Source organism: Ciconia boyciana, chromosome 3, assembly GCF_034638445.1.
Source record: "Ciconia boyciana chromosome 3, ASM3463844v1, whole genome shotgun sequence".
Classification (NCBI taxonomy): Eukaryota; Metazoa; Chordata; class Aves; order Ciconiiformes; family Ciconiidae; genus Ciconia; species Ciconia boyciana.
The window spans coordinates 57,100,496-57,120,435 of record NC_132936.1 but is presented as its reverse complement, the minus strand read 5'-3'; the positions used below and the strand labels follow the sequence as shown (position 1 = coordinate 57,120,435).

At 37.7% G+C, this 19,940-nt stretch overlaps 1 protein-coding gene across 1 annotated transcript in view; it reads left to right on the top strand.

Annotated features, from left to right (window-relative positions):
• Positions 1-19,940, top strand: part of MAN1A1 (mannosidase alpha class 1A member 1) — a 156,264-nt gene that overhangs the window by 58,817 nt on the left and 77,507 nt on the right. Inside the window, exon 4 of the mRNA XM_072855762.1 lies at positions 3,534-3,614. Within this exon, the coding sequence (XP_072711863.1) occupies positions 3,534-3,614 (81 nt within the window). The remainder of the gene's footprint in view (positions 1-3,533; positions 3,615-19,940) is intronic.

Here is a 19,940-nt window from a genome sequence, read left to right as displayed (position 1 = left end):
GTCCAGTCACTTCTTACAGAAGTTCCATTAGATAAAAAGGAATTAATTCAATCACCTCTCAGACTTCCTATGTAATGATACAGTGATGGTTTGAAAGAAAAGGCTAAGCTTGAAATAAAAAATAAAGTAAAATAATTCTGGCCTCTTCAGCTTCTGAAGTAGAAACTTTGGGAAGTTCAGATAAAGGTTTTTTCTATATATTTTGGCACTGTTAAATGGAGCAAAATAAAAAATGACATTGCTTACTTAGGATTCAACTGCTGAGTAGAAACATACAGACTTATTTGCAAACTGTATGTGGATGATGATTAAAAATATGAAGAGAGGGTAATGATCAGGGTGTGGCGTCTTAAATGTGTAATACAAAAATTTTTAAAAATCAAACCAGAAAGAAAGGTAAAGTTGGTGTAGCAGAAATCTGCTTCTTTTAGAACAAGTTCACTTTTTTTAACAGATTACTACTACTTCACACAAACTTTCCACGTAGAGATGAATGTTTCTTTGACATGAAATTATAAAACTTCATTAACTCTTTTGCAAATTGCTATAATTCCTGTGCTTTCTGAGAATACTGCTAGCCCGGTATAATGACTTTAAGAATGACTGTGTATTAAGCATACAGCTTTCAAATCTACCATTAGTGAAATGTTTGTCCATTTCATCAATTGCATCCGCTTCAGTGGCTTGTATAAAGATTTTAGTAAGAGATGAGGATTTTGAATAAAGGTTCAGAGATGTATGCAAGTGAAGTATTGGAAATCTGTTAACATTAAAACGATGTTTAGCTTCAAGAAATGTCGTGAAAGATCACCACTTCAGCAAACATTCAGGATTATAGTGCAATTAATCTTTGTGGTTCGACAGTAAAATCTTTATTCACATTACTTCAAAGTCTGCTTTTTGTCTATAACTGAATTCCAGAAGCAGATGTCAGTGCATACATACTGAGCTTTTCTTAAAGGGCCATTGCGTTCCTTGAAAGATAGCAATGGTTTGTGAGTTAAGTGGCCATATTAAATCCAGAAAGGCAAAATATAAGGTTCTGGAGTAAAAATATTCAGCTAACATATCACTCAGTTTACTTCGAGCAATTCAAAATCCAAAAGTAATTTAATTCAATCCTTACAGGAAACACAATTGTCTGGGATATCCGATTAACTCATTTCCTTGTCTAATACCTACCTCCTTACAGCTTCAACTTTTCCACATCAAAGAAAAGTTCTTGGCGTGTGCTGAGGCTCAGGATTGAAATAGAAAGAACCTGAACTTCTGAAGAAGGTTCTCAAGTAAAATAGTATTTCTAGGAGTTTCAGCTAGCTCAAGTTCCAGGGAAGAGAAGCTGCCCCTATCACTCCTTTAATCATCCTTTCTTCAGTCAGATCAGATCAGCCTTTCTTAAGTCAGATCAGTTCCCTACAAGCTGTTTTATGCATTGGATTTAGTTAAGGTCAACTTCTTTATTTAATATAGAGTTCTTACATCGGTAGCCTGCTTAGCAGGTGAACAGCTGTATTGTCTAGTTAGTTCAGATTTCTAGAGGATTTATGTGTTCTAGAGGATTTAAATGTTTTATATCCATCTTCCCAGGTTTACCATATATCATGATATAATAAAAAGAAATGCACAGAAACAGCACTAGTTAAAGTTGAAGTGAATACCTGTTTCCAGTTACTTCATTCTCCTTCTTGGATTTAGTGAGACAATGACTGAACACTTGGAAGCAGAAATATCGGATTAATTTTGGAAACAGAAATTAAGCCTTTTTTTTTTTTTTCCTTTGTAGTTTCTGTCAGAAAGAATAAGAGTAGACCAGTACTGGGGGAGCAGCAAGTGAGGAGAAACTGCAGAGTTTTAGTATACTTAAAATAAACTTGGAAAAATCTTATGTTCTGACCAGTGCAAGACAGCAAGATAACTTTTTCAGTTTGCAGTCTTAACACGTGATGCCAGGTCTGAGTTTTCAATAGGTAGATGTGTGTGATGGCTTTACTTTGCCCCTCTGAATTGTGCTTGTGTATAAAAAAAATACACAGACACACACATGTACAATATATGAATTATATATTAATCTGAGCAGTTCTGTGGATGAAATTATACCCTCCATTTTTAGAGGGGGAGGTGCACAATAGATTTTAGAGGAGAAAAGTTAAATGCCTGAGGGTAAGTGGACAAGCTTGTAGGAATGCAGTGAGTGGTTTTTTTGAAGTCTGTACCTTTACAACTGATGAAACCCTGAACAACTCTTTGCAATGTGTCTAGATACCTTTCCTTAATCAGAGTGCCTTGCAAACTGAAAAGCATGAGGTAATATTTCTAATAAGTAACCTAGTGCTGTTTTCTTCTGCAAAGGCTGTTTACTAGAATTTAAAATCTGTAGAAAACAGGGAGCAACTTCTTGCCTCCTACATAAACTGACATCTGAACGTTTAAACTGGAAAAGTACAAAAACTAGCTGAGTGAGAAAAGCCTGCAAGCCCTTTGGAAGGAAATCCCGCAGCTCCAGCATGCATTGATTTATACTGAATATAGCTATGGTGTATGTCAGCAAATAGAAGATGGAAAAACGACTCAACAGAAGCAAGAGCAACCCAGAACACACGAAAGTCAAACACTTTATTTATGTGCCGAAAAGTTTAGAAGATTGACTGCTAGCTACCATTTTTCTACAGAAATACAAAAATATAAAAAGTAGTATTACAAAAAAAGTTAAAATTAAGAAACTTCAGTAGATCAGCTTTTCAACTGAATGCCTTTTGGATGGATTGGATGCTGTGTGTTGGGGTAAAACTGGAATTGACTTGGTAAACAACAAGAGAAGGTGATCACGAGACTCAGATTCTTCATTTAGGTTGAATTTTAAAAGGCAGAGAAGAATGTGCTTTTAGTTTTGAAATAGGTAATGGCTGTATTTATACTGCTCAATACAACAAACCCTATCTCTGTCATTGGTAAAGACCAGGCCAGCTTGGGAAGGGCTGTCACTGTAATAGGGGAAGATCATCTGCTTCCTAGTGAATACAGACGGTGATTACATTTTTATCATGAACATGTAATTGACTCATTCTAATGTTACCTATCATTTTACAATAACCTGCATTTAGACTTGAGGTAGGAAAATTCTTGCTATGACATTCTGATCAAGAACTTCTTAAAAGGTGCCTGGGAAACGATGGTGTGGGGTGAGGTAATGCAGGACAGAGGATCTGAGAGCACATTTTGTGTGTGAACGCAGAATCTTCTGCAGGGAGGTACTTAGATATGTGGATTTAGAGAATGTCTAGGTGGTAGAGTTGAAAAATTAAACAGGATGAGGATAATGGAGAGGATTTGTTGTTGATGTGAGGAAGAGCAGGAAATACTTTAAAATGCCTGAAGTTCACTTATGTTGGCTTTCCCTACATCATCTGTGTTTTGTCATTTACAGCTGTTGTAGCTTAATACATGCATGTATATATATAAAAAAAAAAACCCAAACAACCAAAACCATACAGGAAAGTATCAGGGAATAAAACTATGTTTGTTTATTTCAACAGAATGCTGAAATTTCGGTATTTGAAGTGAACATTCGTTTTGTCGGTGGATTACTTTCAGCTTACTATCTTTCAGGAGAAGAGGTAAGATATTTTCACATGGCTTATCTGAAATATCATCATCTGGATAAGCAGTTAAGTTCTAGTTTAATAATTTTATTTATCAGAATTAAACTTGTTTAGAACTTTGAAAATGGCTTGTACAGCAGAGACCTGTCCAATACCTTTTCTTGCTTCTACTACTGTTGCTTTGTGTAAGTCTTAAAGTGTTAAATGAATTTTTTTTTTTCCTGAGTTGAAACCATACTCAGTACATTCTTACTGGGCTTCGTGCTGGAGTGTCTAATTACAGAGTTCCTGTGCCATGGTAGTGGTAAATTTGGTGTATCAGGTGCCTGCTTCACAAATTGATTTGGAGCATATTCTTTAACTCCTCTAAACTATACTTCTGTTGGCCTTGCTGAACTCAAAGCTTCAACTCACATGGAAAAGACATGTTGAGAATGAAAGGATAACTGGTAAACCTATACACGTGAATGTCTTTAAAGCATTAATATCCTATTAATCTCTATTGCCTGTCATAGTTTCTGGAGAGGATGAAGAAGCAATTTCATCTAAGAGCTTTGACTAATGCAATTATTTCTGTAATATAGTTAGAGAAGGCTATGCTAAGTCACAGGTACTGTGATATTGTAAATTTTGAGCTTGACACTTGAAAAATCTTTAATCTTACTAGTTTAATTTCTTGTTCCTGTCTCTGGATTATAGTAGTATTTTACTGTAGGATTAACACAAGTTAATACTCTTTCATTGTAAATTGAATTTATCATTGGATTTCTTTAAATCCAAAGCAATTACTGGTGGAAACTATACAAAACCGTAAAGATGTATAATTTTCTGTCATATGGAAATTTCCCAAATACTGGATAAAGCTCTGTTTTGAACCTGTCACTTTAAATTCACTTAAATTCTATGGTGTGTGTGTTGGTTTTTGTTAAAATTTATCATTATGTTAAAGCTGTTTTAGCAGGTATGATTGGGTCATGTACCTGACAAAGCTTTTATAAGGAGACAATGTTTCTCTGACACTTTACGTCTTAAGTAGTAGAGTTACCTGTTTGTTTCCCATGGTCCTGTCCTGGGTGTAGGTAGCATTGAAAAGACATTAATGTTTTAGAATATACAGGTTTTTTGTATTTTAACTGTCTTACAATTTTCTGGGAAAAAAAAATCACTTAGACCCATTTCAAGTTCACACTTAACAGTAATGAAAAAAATTGAGAGGTGCTTGGTAGCTGGCTTCTTCATCTTTACTAAATATTGTTTTACTTAATGTTTCATCTCTAACTCCTGAAGGAAATCACTTGTCCTCCTACAGTAACTCAGCAACTAGAAATAAGCATATCTAAGGATGAATAGAATTGAAAGACCTTCCTTCTGCGATTAAGTAGTTGTACCTTTCCCTGCAGATCTACTACTTGCAAACAGGAATGAACTTTTCCAGTATAACCTATTGCTATGTTTTAATTAACTGGTTCTGACAGAAGCAGAGGATGCTTCTTGGCAGACAGCAAGCTGGTAGAGGACTGCATGTAAGCCTTTACATCAAGCGGCAGTTGTCTGCCAAGAAATGCCTGAACCATTTGTCATCAGTGCTGTTGATTTCATATATATGTTGGTGGTTTATATCTTGTGTCTGTTAATGTGCAGGCTCACTTTCAATCAGTGCATATAGTTCCTCCTAAATAACACCTAGTCATTGCTTCTCAACCATTCTGTCACCTTTAGAGAGGCAGTTTTACCACCGCCTCTTGGACTAGATCAATAGCAACACTGATGTTCAAATAAAACTCAGTTGTACAAATGAAATGAGGAAATATTTAAAACAAAAGAAGGTGTTTCACACTGCATAATTAAGTGGAACTCTTTGCAGTGGAATATTAGTGATACTGGATGCTAATGGCCGTTCTAGAAATGAACAGACTCATTAATGAAAGTAAAATGGGCCCCTAAACACAAAGATGATGTGTATGATTAAGGAGGGTCCTGAGCTCTTGCAGGCTGGGAGAGACACTGTCCGTGCTTGCCACTGGTTTTCATACTCTTCGATAGACATCTGCTATCCAGGACAGAATGATGTTCCTAAACTAACAGTTGTCTCCCAGTGCCTTAGAGAGTGCAGCTCAGCATGCTCTGCCTTTATCAGATTTGGGGAAACTTCCTGATTTGTCTCCTAAATCCAAGGCACTGAAGCAATGGCCAGCTGCTGCCTATGGGAGGAGCGGGATGTGGCCATTCTGAGGACAGAGCAGCCGTGCAGCAGTGTGAGGTTTCCCATGTTGCGTGAGCCAGTCCTTCACTGGTGCTGCTGACAGGTGTGGAGAGGACTGAGGTCCCCAGAGGCTGGCTGCCACCGTAGGAAATATATCTTTCATCATCCTTCAGTCCATTATATTAGTGGGCGTTCCTAAGGAGGCAGAACAACCTGTATGCAGGCTGTTTGGAGTATTAAGCTCTCTCAGTTAAAAGCTCATTTTATTCTTTATCAGATTAACTATTTAAAAATCTTATATTTGCTATACACACTTATCACTATCTTAATTAAAGAAAGCTATGTTTCAGTAAAAGGAGTGACGGAAAGAATTATTGTTTGTACTTCTGAATTACATTCCATGGGTAATGATCCAAAGCTGCAACATATTGTATGTTCCATAATCATTTGTAAGTCTAACTAATCATGATTAAAGAATATCCTGTCATACTGAGTAGTTCCTAAAACATCCTGCTCACATAATAGTTCATTTAGATAAAGGCACCAATGTGAATAATTTTTAAAATGAACGAATTGAATACTTTGCCTCTTGGTAACTGTGTGTGGTGCTTACTTGCAAATAGAGCTATGAGATGCATTATATTAAACTTCCTAGAATTTCTGCCTTACCAGAATTAGTACAAAATGCCTAAAAGTGCTAGAACAGTGTCATATACTTTGTCACATTTTTTCTTATTTTATGATTGCTATTTAAACCCAAGCTAGAAAGAATTCCAGTCAAATATCAAACTTCATTTGTAAAACAGCTACAAATACAAAAAAATTTGATTTCAAGGTAAGTAACTTTTTAAGGATTGCTCTTTTTTTTTTTTTTTTTTTTTTTCTTTGAAGTCCCTTATAGTAATATTACATGTGAATGCTTCCCTGGTATTTTTCCATGAGTCAGTGGCTATAAGGGGTTATTAAAAATAAGCCTGGCTCCTTTAAAGCAGTGCTAGTATTGATTTTGTTTGTTTGTTTCTATGAAAGCATCTGGAGGAGCCTGTAATATGGTAAGTTTAAACCATAGGAACAGGACAGATTTATTTGCAAATTTACTTGATTGTTTTGTTTAAGTTAAGCCTGAATTCATTAGCAGACATGTGATTCCTCTTCTAAGCAACTTGGTATGTGATGTTTTTCGGTTTCGTACTGGAAAATAAGATGTCTATTAAGAGAGAGATTTGTTTTACAAATGCTTTGTGGTACTTACTAGTCTGATGTAAAATTCTGGTATACCAAGGGTCAGGAGTATTGCATGCAATAAGATCCCCTGTTCTGCAGACCCAGATAGTTTGGGGTTTTTTTTCCCTCTTCCTTAAAGCACACTTCCAAATGTAGTCATATAAGGAGATAATTTGTTAACTTTTGGAGGAGGACAACACTGTGTCCTCTAACAGCAGCTAAGACCTTTCTTGGAATTCATGGAGATGACAAACATTATTGCTGAGCACTGTAATCTTCATTGTTGGGAATAACTGTGATACTGGTGCTGAAAGTCATGGTAAGTGTACGGCACTGCTTGTAGAGAATATACGAGCCTAAATACTGATCTGAGTAGCTCTTCTGGTTTACTGATAGCTGGTCCTTGCAGGTACTGCTAAAGCTGTGTAATAAGGGGACTGTTTTACTTGAAGGTGTTTCAAATGAGTGATTTAGATCGCTTTAAAAATCACTGTCAAAGGTATTAGCAAAAGTGGTTTTAATATGATGTTGTAAAACTGCAACTTAAAAAAGTTTGATGGCAAGGTTCACTCTATTAACTACCGCATGGAAGAAACATACACAGGAAGATTGGGCTGCACTCTAGTTAGAATGATTCACAGAGAGACCAGGGATACAAAAGTGTATGGAGGACCCTCCCATTGAGTCACGAGGTTCAGAGTAGACCCCCTTGCTTCCTAAATTCCTGATGGAGCTTAGGCGCGGCTAGGTCCAGTCTTAGTCTCAGACTTGGGCAATGGTTTACGTCTAAGGGATTATATATGCAAAATTTGTCAATTCATCATGCAATCAAGTTACCAAGTTACCAGGTTACAAAGTTACCAAGACAAAATCAAAGTTACCATACTACGAGGTTATGCGTGATATCGGTTGCTTACCAAAGATCTGCCATTGGTAAAAGGTCTCTCTGCCTTGAGGAGCAACCTTGAGAGGTATCCCAACTCAAGGGGAGATCACCGCCATGCAGCCACGCTGCCTAGCAGGGAGAGCTCAAAGAAGGCTCACTTAGGCTGTCATATTTATAGACAAAGTGGCTGGCTCATAGTCAAATTACATGCAATAGGAAAGATATGCATGAGGCTCCTTGTACCCACAACTTTCTTTGTTCCTTGATAAATGAGTCTTGGAAAAGCCATCCGCTATTCATGTGTCAATTGCATGATCGGTGTTCCAAGCTCATATGCATCGATGCTCACTGTTTCACTCAGCTTCTTTGTGGGTTCTCAGAGAACAGATCAGAACCAGAGGAGTTCTTGGCCAGGCCACGGCTCAGGTCTTTACCTCCTTTGGAGCCTGTAACAAACTATTGCTAGTTCGGTTAAGAGGTCGAGTGCATCCATCACAGCAGGTTGGTTCCACAGTCAGGGAACACATTGCATAAGCAGAAACAGAAGGAGCTTTTAATAATCGCTGTTTGTATGAGTAGCAAAAAAGTAAATCTAAAATACTCTGAACTGAATAAGGAGCATGTGAGTTTCAGATCCAGCTGGTAAGTTCCCAGATTCCTTTGAAGCTTTTTGATTTTTTGAATAAGATGAGTATTTCCCCCCCCCCGCCCCAGAGTTAAAATATGTTGGATTCAGCAGCTGTTCTTCCTGCATAATATAACCTTCTCTTTTCTAGGACTAAAGATAGTTATCTTCACTGGAGGAAGACAATATAAAGTTGATAATGATATTCATATTGCCATTTCTCTCCATGGCATGAAACACAAATGTGACAGATTTTTTTTTTTTTCACCCTGGCAGTATATCCTGTTTGAAGGAACACGAATTTATCCTGATCAGGATGAAAGAATAAAAAAAATCACAACAAAGTGTTCTTCATGATGATAAATGTTGGACATTCTGAGTTTCATCTATTACTCTCTACCAACTGTTAATTAGAAGTAAAAAAGAGAAAAAGAAGAAAAAAAAAGTTATGACATCACCTAATTAGTTTATATCTGCATTTAGAATAGGAGTTAGTGCCACTATTCAACCTCACTTGATGATCTTGTCCTCCTGTCTGACTTTAGACCTAATCATTGCCCACTTAAAACAACCATCCATCAGTGATGGTAGTGCTGTCTTATTAATGAGGAGCAGGCGTGAAATAATGATGCAGATGCTATTGATCTAGAGCTGCCTTTGCCAGGCTGACCACAAAACATTGCTGACTTCATATAGTGCTAAGACATTCTCCAGAATTTAGCTGTAGCTATTTTTATCTGGCTCTCCCTCTCTTGTAGAGGTCTCCCTTCATAGAGAATGTTTAAATTCCATAAATATAAAAAATATAATTCATCATTTAGCAATCTTGAATAATAGGAGGATGAAGTTTGTCACCTATACAAAGGTATTGGCCTATGTCTGCAAATCAGGAATGTAAGTTCCAGTATAGATGCCTTGGGGATCTTATCTCACCAGTGTGAGAATTGACAGCATGTTTTATCTCCCACTTCCTTTCACTTAACTTGACACTAATTAACAAGAGGACTTCTGCTTTTATGTCTTGGAAGCTTGATTTCTAATGCTGTTTGAAACTCCAGGCATACTGTATCAGCTTTAACTTCTGTGTGAATGCCACTTAACTCCTCCTTAAGCATCTTCACAGACTAGCAGTAGAATTCCCTGTTCGGTAGAAACTAGAAGACTGCAATTGCCTGTGGTTTTCTGCAGCCCTGTATTCAGATTTGGGTCCTGTTTGCCACCTACCATCCATCTGCTGCCACTTTAAGTGATACATCAGTACTTCAGTGGTGTCATGTTTTAGTTCCTTTAGAGCTCTGAAATGATCTTGATGATTTGTTTCATTTTTATCGATTTATGATTTTTTTAAAAACTTCCGTATTTCATAGAATCTTTGAGTCATTCAGCTTGGAAAGGACCTCAAGAGGTCGTCTAGTCCAGCCTCACTATTGAGACAGTGCATTAGGCTTGTCCTTTTAAGAATCGCCTTGGATGGGAACCTGCCTAGGCTCTTCAAGACTGAACACTGGGGCAAATTTAGCTTTTCTGCAATGGCTTTGTTTCATGCACTGTGCTCTTTTACACATACATCTCTTAATTGTTCCTCCTGGCTCTCTAGCAGGCCTCCTGTTTCTCTTTTTGTTTTTAAACTTTAAAAACTTGTTCTTCAAAAATTACTTTGAGCCTGACTTAATAGTTTTTCATTTAACTTGTCAGACATTATCAGTTTCTGTATTCCTTAATCAGACTTAATATACTTTTGCTTTTAATTACCTTCTTTACAGTCACACCAAAATAAGATAGAAGCCATCTGAGCCTTTTGATTTGAGAATCTTGTGACTCTGAACCTCATCTTTTATCCTGCAAGCATTTATCCTCCAAGCTTTTTACCCATTTGGCTGTTCCTTTCCAAGTTCATTTCAGCTGGTCTTCTTGATTCTCTTTCCAAACTTAAACATTATCAGAGTGAACCTTCTGCTTATAGCAGCACGTTGAATTGGAGCATGTGGCCCCTGTTAGACAGTAATATGTCAAACTAAGTCAAGAGCTACTTTTTCTCTTATAGACTCTGAGTTTCTGCAAGAAGCTATCATTACAGTGTATAAAAGCATGGTTTATATCTGCTCTGATGCAGCACTTAACAGCCTACTCAGGGACAGAGAAGGATTTAAAATCTCCTCTGTTTCCCACAATCACAGTCTGTAATCTCCATTAGTATTTCAGTCTCTTCATCACCTTTAGTAGATCTAACACTGGTCTCTTTCTGTGCTAGCTGCATCAAAATGTACTACAGAATCCCTGTGGATTCACATTGTGGAGATAACCTTGACTCCCAAGATTTCCTATGATGTAGGCTGTTCTTCTGCTGTTCCAAGCAGACTGCCCTTCAGTCTTCTATTTCTGTCTCTTAAGTTCCTGCAGTGCAATTATACTGTCGCTGTTGATGAAACCCATCTCTGTTAAACAGATTCCCTATACTCCAAAAGCTTCCTTCTTCCTAATACTTCTGTCCCCTTTCTCCCAGTGCTACTTGCTCAGCTGCTCTGTGCAACTCTGCCTCTCAAGCTGGCCCCACACATAATGCTGAGGAAACTTCAAAGAATGGTAACAGATGCTGATTTCCAGTCTTGCACTTAATTCGAATTTTGCTTCTTGGTTTTCCTTCTCTTCCCTCTCTGCTTTGGAGTTACTGATACCACGTATACATACCATGACTGGGAACTCTTACTCAGCTCTAAGTACCTGAAGCCTTGTGGAGCCTCTGCCACCTGTACACGAGGCACACAATCAACTGCCATCACCAACAATTTTTGTGCCTCATAATAAAGACCCTCAGGCTACTCTGCTAACGTAAAGTGAAAATAGTGGCAATTTACATTAATTCAGTGAATTGCTGTCTGCTGGAGTTCAGCAGTGGGTACGTTTCTCTTTCAGATGTCTGTCATCAGCGTGAATATCCACAGCAGGGGGACAGAGCAGCTATGGTGATAGCCTGCTGCAGCTGCCATAACTAAGCCTACTAGCCTACTGTGAAACCAGGAGCCAGAGCCCTGATTTTGGTCTGAGAAGCACGAGTTTAGAACTCTGACCTGTACATAACCACATTCTTCACTTCTAGTGGTTTGCCTTTTGCAGTTTGTTTGAGGAATTTTTTCAAAACAACAAACAAAATTGGTTTGTCCCATGGCGAACTTATTTGACATGATTTTGCATTCATGCATTGACTTTAGAAATAACTGAACAGAAATGCTTTATTGTTCATTACATTAAACAAAAATGCCTGCATACCTCCAGACTACTATAGTCTGATGCTAAAGCTGATAAACTGTTAGAAAGGATGATAATGAGAGCTAAATAATATCTGTGTGTGATTGTAACAGCTGGTGTGTTTGACATGAGCTCGTGAGCTATATTATTAAGTAGAATTCAAGCAGCTGAGAGGGAGCGGTTTGTTTGTTCTGAGGATTTGGCTCTCAACCAGCTCCTGCGGTTTCACTTGATTGTGGTTCTACAGAACAGTTGGAGAGGGCATGTCTACCAGAAATACTAGTGTGAGGGTTTCCCTTTGAGTAGCAGCTCTAGATAGACCCAAAAGAAGAATTCTTTGCATGTGGGTTAATACTCTATACAGAAGAAATGATATGCTATTAACAGTCTGTCCAGAGTCACCATGCATCTGCAAAGAAATTCAGTCTCCAAGATGTTTGTCTCTTTCATTTATCTCAGTATTCAGTTCTGTCATTTTGCAGCATCAAATGCAATTGCAATAATAAAGCAGAATAAAAGGAGAGTAAAAACATATTGCCTGAAGAGTTAGTGGGATTGTCCTGTTTCGCAAATTTAATAGACAATGTACAACATATGGTTAAATACATGGTTCTGTGGAACCATTTGCAAGCAGAGTTGAGATTGTTGCAAATATACTATCTGAAGAATAATCCTTATATATAATTTTACGGCCAAGAATCTGCCTTATTTCTGCAAATGAAAGCAACATAAAAATATCTCACTCGGTGCTGACAGTGGGAATAGATCAGCATTAATTTATCCTCCTTTAATTCTAGGCTATATAAAATATTTGGGAAAGTATATTCTCTCTGTGGATGTATTATAAAAGTTCAATTAGCTGATAAGTAGTAAATGTTATTGAATCATTGTACTGAATTTTTTTCCCCCGAAAAGTACAGGTAAAAATAGTATGTACTTGCATTTTACTCTGGGCATGGAGTAACTCTTCATTTCTTCATCTAAATCTTTCACATTTAGCTAGTTTATGTAAGATGCCATTTTGTGCTTTGTCTCCATAGACTCAGTCTGATCCAGAGGTTATTTTTCATTGAGTTGAGAGTTAAGCAGATGATAATGTCCTCTCCTTATTAGCTTAGAGAAGATAAAAGCATAAACCATCCAGTAGAAGAGTCCCATGATTTTCATTTTATTGGCAACTACTAAGGCATTCCATCAGATTCCCAAATCTGACTTTAGCAAAGAATCCTTCTACTTTTGTATCTTTTTGCAAAAATTTAAATTGCTTCCATTAAAGAATATGTAAGCATTAATTAATTCTAAGTATTTTAAATACAAATCAAGTGAATAGACATTTATGATGAAATTGGGAAAGCTCCTCATCCGATTTGCTGTTTGAAGGATCAGATTAGAGATTCATTACAAAACACCACTTTGTGCCACGTACAAGTCCTGCTGCTTCAGGCTAACTGAAAATCATTGAGAAAATTGAATGCCTGAAATCGGAAGCAGACATCATTGCTGTTCTTGCATGCCTTTCATGCCTCCAGCAATAGGTACAGATAATGGCATCTTTGCTGCAGAAGAATCAGATATTCTTAGTATCCTTTGGATTTAGCAATACATCTTGCTCAGCAGATCAAACCTGAAACAGATACAAACAAGGTTCACTGGCTTTAAGTTAGCATGAACTCTTGGGATCAATTTATGGAGACTGCTAATTGGCCTGTGTACTTTTTTGGCAGGATCTATTGTTTGTGCTTTTGAAACAACAGAAATCTGAAAGATTTGAAAGGAAAGATACGAGGAGGGAGCTCTTTACCAAGTCTTTCGGAAATTGCAGGAATCCACATGCTATTTGTTTGCCATTTGTTTTTAAAAAATGCAACAGTTGAATAATGTTGATGAATGTTGTGGTTGATAAATGAGTGCAGTTCCTGTCTCTCCTGTGCCAAAAGCTTCCCTCTGCCATACGCAGACTGTATTTGCACCCTATGTGCAAATGACTGAGAAGGAATTTGGAAAAGATGTTCACATGAAAAATCCTTTGCCACTTCCAGCACAACGGATGCCAATGGGAATTTGGGTTTTTGGCAGGTGATTGCCCCTGAACAGAGCTGTCATGAAGCATTTGAAAGACAAATCTTTGTTTTCCTCCAATCAATGAATATAAGGGCTCATTTTGCATAGGCCTACATGCACAGAAATGGGCAAACTGCAAAGTTTTCTTAAGCCAGTGACTGAGAACAGGATGAACAAAATCACTTCCATGAAGATTTGAAAGATGAGGAAGAGGAGTAGTATGTAGTGCCAGTGTTTCATATAAATGTTACTTATTTTCCTCAAGGAAAAATAGTTTAGGATGTATTTAAACAGCAGAGTCAGTTTCTTAGCTCACTGTTTATATTGCAAGTCTTTTGTCAATGAGTATTATACTTTTGTATTCCCACAGGTGTTAGCTGGTCAGCTATCTCACTGTTTAATTTTTTTAGTAAAGCATAAGATATAAGAGAGGTCAGGAGGTGGTAAGATATTCTGAAGCACTTGGATTTTGTTTGATGTGGTCAGCTCTGATATTCTTCAGTCAACACCTTTGATTGCTTACATTAACCCACCTGACCTTGGTAACTCCTTCAAATAGTAGCTAATTAAGACAGTACAGTATGAGGGGACTCTTGTCATCCAGCTACATGAAGGCTGAAAAGCTTATTTTAACATCCAAAAAAACCCAACCTTATGTAAACTGACAAAACTCTAAAGCAAACAAGGAAGATCATTGCAACAGCGGTGTTACTGGAGTAGAGTCAACCTTCAATTAACAGAAAGCAATCTTCCTTCTGGCACCAAGGGCCAGTTCTGTCGTTTCTTATGATTCAGATGCATTTAACTACCGAAAGGCTCTGTAACGAGTTAATCTGAAGAACTAGATGTGTCTGGTTTGTTTCTTTCCTTCAGCCTTTAGGCAGTAATCTGTTTTTGCAGGCTAAGCAAAATAACCACACTAGTTGTTTTTGGAAGCTGGTTCAGTCTAGTTAGTGCTTTAAAGTCATGTTGTGCCTTGGGGGGCAAGTTGTCCTTAATTTTTGCAAGCATGACTAGATAATTTTACAGTCCAGTAGATCCTCAGGATCATCATGTGAAAAGGATATGCTGTGAAATTCATTCTCTTCCATTTTTCTTTGAAAACTCTTTTTTGTTTTCTTCAAACCAACAGCTGCAGAATAAAGTCAGCAGCTCACAATGCCGTTTCTTAAAGGATGCTATTTTCCCCAACTTGTTCTTAAAAACACTATTCATAGTATACAGACAATTTCAATCTTTTTCCTTTTATCATGCAAAACCAGTGAATAACTCAAACCTTCTCATCAGCATTTGCTGCTTGTAGGGTATCTCTTACAAACATCATTCAGTCTGTGCTCAGTCTTTTCTCTCCAGAGTTGCTTTTATTTCCATTTATATTCTGGAGGGAAGAACAAACAGTCTTCCTGATTCCAGGCAAGATCAATAACTGCTATGATGCTCTGGGCAAACATTGCCACACTGCTGCAGGAGACTATGGGGATGGTACTCCGCAATCTGGGCAGACTTACTCCGATGTTAAATGCCATCAGCCTTTCTGATTTGGTTGAAGGTTGTGTGTTAAGTTAATATGGTTAGTAACTGACCCAAGGCCAAAAGTAAAGACTTACTGAGATACCAAGAACTCCTTGCTCAACCAGTTTTTTCTTGATGGACTACGACAGTTGGTGATAGAAGTAATGAGTGTAGCTGGTGCTAAGATGCCCCTTTTCTAAATCATACTTTTTAGACTTTTTTTATATCTAGTTCCAACTTGAAATTACAGTTAAGGTACTGTAATGTTTTAATTTACATACCATCAAATGTAAAAATAATTTAGTGAAACCTGCAAAGTATTCTCTCTAGGAATGGCTGTATGAAGTGTTTGGTCAAACAGTAAAATAAAACACTAAAGCCATGTCATGAGTTTTGGTAAAAACAGAGAGAGTTTACATGACTGTCATGTCTTTTTTTCTTTCCCCTTGCTTCAAGTGGGGGATGGAAAGCAATGTAATGATACCTATATATGCTAATATGCATACTTGAACTCTTTATGAATACTTCTAACCATGATTTCCTACAAATATACACAACATTAAAAAATAATGTTAATCTTTGGAGAGAGCACCTTATGGCTGTTTAATTATAGGAATGATTTTGAGGTTTAACTGTAAAAAAAGTTTTGACTGCAGGGAATTCAGAGAAGCAGTTGAATTGCTCATAAATTTATGACTTGCTGGCAGCACTGCTCTTCAGTCAGAGCACTTGTTTCTGACTCTTAAGAATTGGCAATGTCTGCTTGCTTCCTTATATTTTAGTCACTTCAGTTTTATGGCTTGTCCAGTAAGAGCAATAGTCTTACAGTAAACAGAAAGGAATTGAATTAGTCTGTCTGATGATTTAACTTACAACATAAAAGCAGCTTCTTAAATCATAGTTCTTTCTTGAGCCCTCCTGTTTGGCTTACATAAAAAGAACTACAAGAGAGTACACATTTCTTATATTTAATTTAAGGAAAATACACAAGCACTTTATTTAGGGTCATTTTGGATGTGCCTGTTATTCATCAGACAATCCAATGACTATTGTCTTTCAGAGAAATCTCAACAATAAGAAAGAAAGCACTGAGTCAAGAAACCATCATCTGCTTTTCCTGCTATACAAAAGAAGTGTTTTCTTGTTACATACTTATATAAAAAGCCAGCTAGACGGTGTGTTAGAGGTCTTGTGGAGAAAGGAACCTGTAGAGTATGCTAAATTTTAACATGTTGCTCTCCCCTAAAAAATAACTTCTTAGGAACGCATCATCAGTGCAACTGCTAGTGTTACAAAACTCACCTGTCACCGAGTCAAGCAAAGCTGTTTGCATAGTTGCAAATCCAGGCTGAATTTACCCAAATGGCACCTTCTCAATCCCATTGTTTTTAATGGAATTTACCAAAACAAATGAAAGAAGTAGTTTCTATGATGTTAGTGGTTGTGACAGTCATCATAATTTATTTGTAATCTGAGAAACCACTGAGACATTAGGGCCAGAACAGATAAAACTCTTGGTTCCTTTTCCATATATATGAAAGTGAAACAGAAGTAGTCTGTAACTGCTGGTGGCAGAGAAAGATCAATGAGAGATTTTTATGATCAAATGTCTTGTTCCTAAGTGATCCATGCTGTAAATCTAACAGAGTGACAGCTGGCACTGTCCTTGTACTTGTGATTATTTTACTTTTTAAGATATTTATGATGTTTCCAGTATCTGAGATCACAAAATCTGGAAATGCCTGTGTCAGCTTCAATCCTAGTATAAGCATCAAAAGAAGCGCTTTACTGTTTAAACATGGGACAGCCTTAATATACAACATTAATTTTCAGCAAATGCTCATTATATTTGATATATGTTTAAAGAGTAAAAGAAGCACTCTAAAAGAGTAGGTTTTAATTTATTCTTTTTGTATCCATGAACACATCAAATTAATGGTCAGTGGAATTGCCCATGCTTGAAGAGGAACAGAGGGTCTCTGGTGAAGGACATTAGAGTAAACTTTAATGCAAATGAGACTTCTTAAGCTTTTTGTGTTTAATGAAGACTGTGTAAAGCCTGGAACTCTCTAACTCTGTGCCCAACATCATGACTTGTTTTTAAAACTTCGGTATTCAAACTTGTCAGTTTGGATTTGCATCCTGCTTTGTTCCTTGCCCTAATCCTTTTGTCACCTGCCTTGCACGTAGTTTGCTAGTTATTAGTTGTTCTTATTATTGTTATTATTATTAGTTTACTGCTTGCTTCTTTCTAAAGCAAGCCACTACTACCTTACAAGAGGATACTCTTGTTGATAAATAATTTGTTCCAGTGTCTACTGAAGCTATAGCTTGGACAGAAGTCACTTAGGACTATACTGTGGTACTGCCCTGTACATGCCATAATGCTGTACCACAATATATGTATAACATTTATATATAACTTTCAGTAGAAACTGAAACACAGGAGGTTCCCTGTGAACATCAGGAAACACGTTTTTACTGTGAGGGTGACCGAGCACTGCACAGGTTGCCCAGAAAGATTGCGGAGTCTCCATCCTTGGAGATACTCAAAAGCCATCTGGAACAGTCCTGGGCAGCTGGCTCTAGGTGGCCCTGCTTGAGCAGAGGGGTTGGACCAGATGACCTCCAGAGGTCCCTTCTAACCTCAGCCATTCTGTGATTCTGTGAATTTTCACTCACAGCTTCATGAAAACACAGCCTCTTGGCTATCTGGAGCACTTTGCGTGAAAACAACTGGGAAAAGGAAAACTCCTTTCTCAGGGCTATGGCAGTACCACTGCAGACCCAGGACAATTGCTCTACAGCAATAGGAGTAACTCTCTCCAGAAGGGACAAACCCTGAGCTGGCTGGAGAAGAGCTACTCTGTGCTACCTGGTCTGAGGACATTGTCAGTATAAATTTTAAACCATTTGAGGACTGGCCTCTGAGTGATATATATATAAATACCTGACTTAAAATACCTGTGATCGTGTCAGATTGAGACTATGTGGTGATTCAGGAAGACCGCCCTTTTGAGGGGGACCAGAGCAAAAAGATGGAGTAGTTATTTTTTTCCACTGGCTCAGTGGGCTGACCAGGTTTGCTCTGCAGGTACACATGAGCTGGTGGTCGGTTCAAGGAAGATGGCAGAATATGGTAGATCCTGAGCCTTGGACCCTTTTGTCCAAGGACTCTTGATTCCAACTGTTGAGAGTCATTTCGTTAAGCTATTATTCTGTCATTGGAGTAAAATATTAAAGTGAGGAAGTGAAGTTAGAAAAAAATGAGCGGAAGAACAATTAAAGTAGGCATACTTGGTATCCTGTTCACGTTGTTATACTTGTATATTTGAGAAGGATAATTTAAAACTCTTTCCATTAACAGCTGGAACAAACTTACAAGTATCATGTAACACTGGCTGAAACAAACAGCTCTCCATTTGCTGTTGAGTTAACATTAAAAAGCAAATAGAATGTCCTTTACCTATGCAGGGTGATTTTAGCCTTTTCTGTGCCTGCCACCATGGTGTAAGCACGTACTTTAGACTGAAGGCATCACTCTAAATCACTTAATGGTATCGGAATTAAAAGATACAGTTGAATTTACAAGGCCAAGAATGAATCTTCTGTTAGCACTTTATGCTGCCTTAAGTATGTAATCATCGATTCACCATGCAAAGTTTAATAGGCTCCTCCACCCCACCCCCTGCTTTCACACAGATGGTGCTGCAAATCACCTCTCAACGGTCACCTGCTTGAAAGGAGAGTTTCATATGCAAAGTGCTATTCTTTGTTTAGATATGAAAGCTTGCAAGATATAGAATGAGGCAGCTATTTAAATTTGTTGTTACAGCACTTGGGCTGGGTACACAAGATTAAATAAAAAGAAAATTAGGAAGCAGATGCTTGTGGCTTAACAGAGGAGTTGTGCTAAAAGATACTCTTCATTACTGGTGGATATGAGTAATTTTACTAAGGCAGCTGTTTCCTTAACCAGGAAAAACACAAACCTCTAAGATGACATCCAGATGTTTTCCGTATCGCTTCACAATATAATGAGTTTCCATTGTGTATGCCATATTTTTAATTCCATTCGTATTTACTTACAACCAATATATTTTTCAAATACATGTATCATCTTCCTTAACTGTAGAAGACCTGAGCGCTTAATACATGACATATTTTGTGCTCTTGGCATCCTTGCCTGGTGTTAGTCTACGAGTTGCTTCTAGGGATGACAGTGTCTCTCACCAGCATCCAAGCATGTGAATATTGGACTTCTGCAGGTTTTAGGGGGGTTTGTTTTGTTGCAGATGGAGGAGTCTTGGGAAGGAGTTTTTTAGTGATAGTGTCTGTTCATCCTTTAGTTGTACGGTTGTATGGTGCCTCTTACAGTGCTGCCTGTTGTTCAGAGCAGGACATACCATAGTGTTAATACATACATGGTGGGTTAATATCCTGTTCCAGTTATATGGATATCAGGTAAAAACAGAGATTTAAAACTTCCACTAGCTCTTAGGTGTAGGCTCAGTCCTCCATCATGGGTTGCTGACAGTTTTAATGCCTGCTAGCTTGCCATCTGCTTTCGCTAGAAACACATGC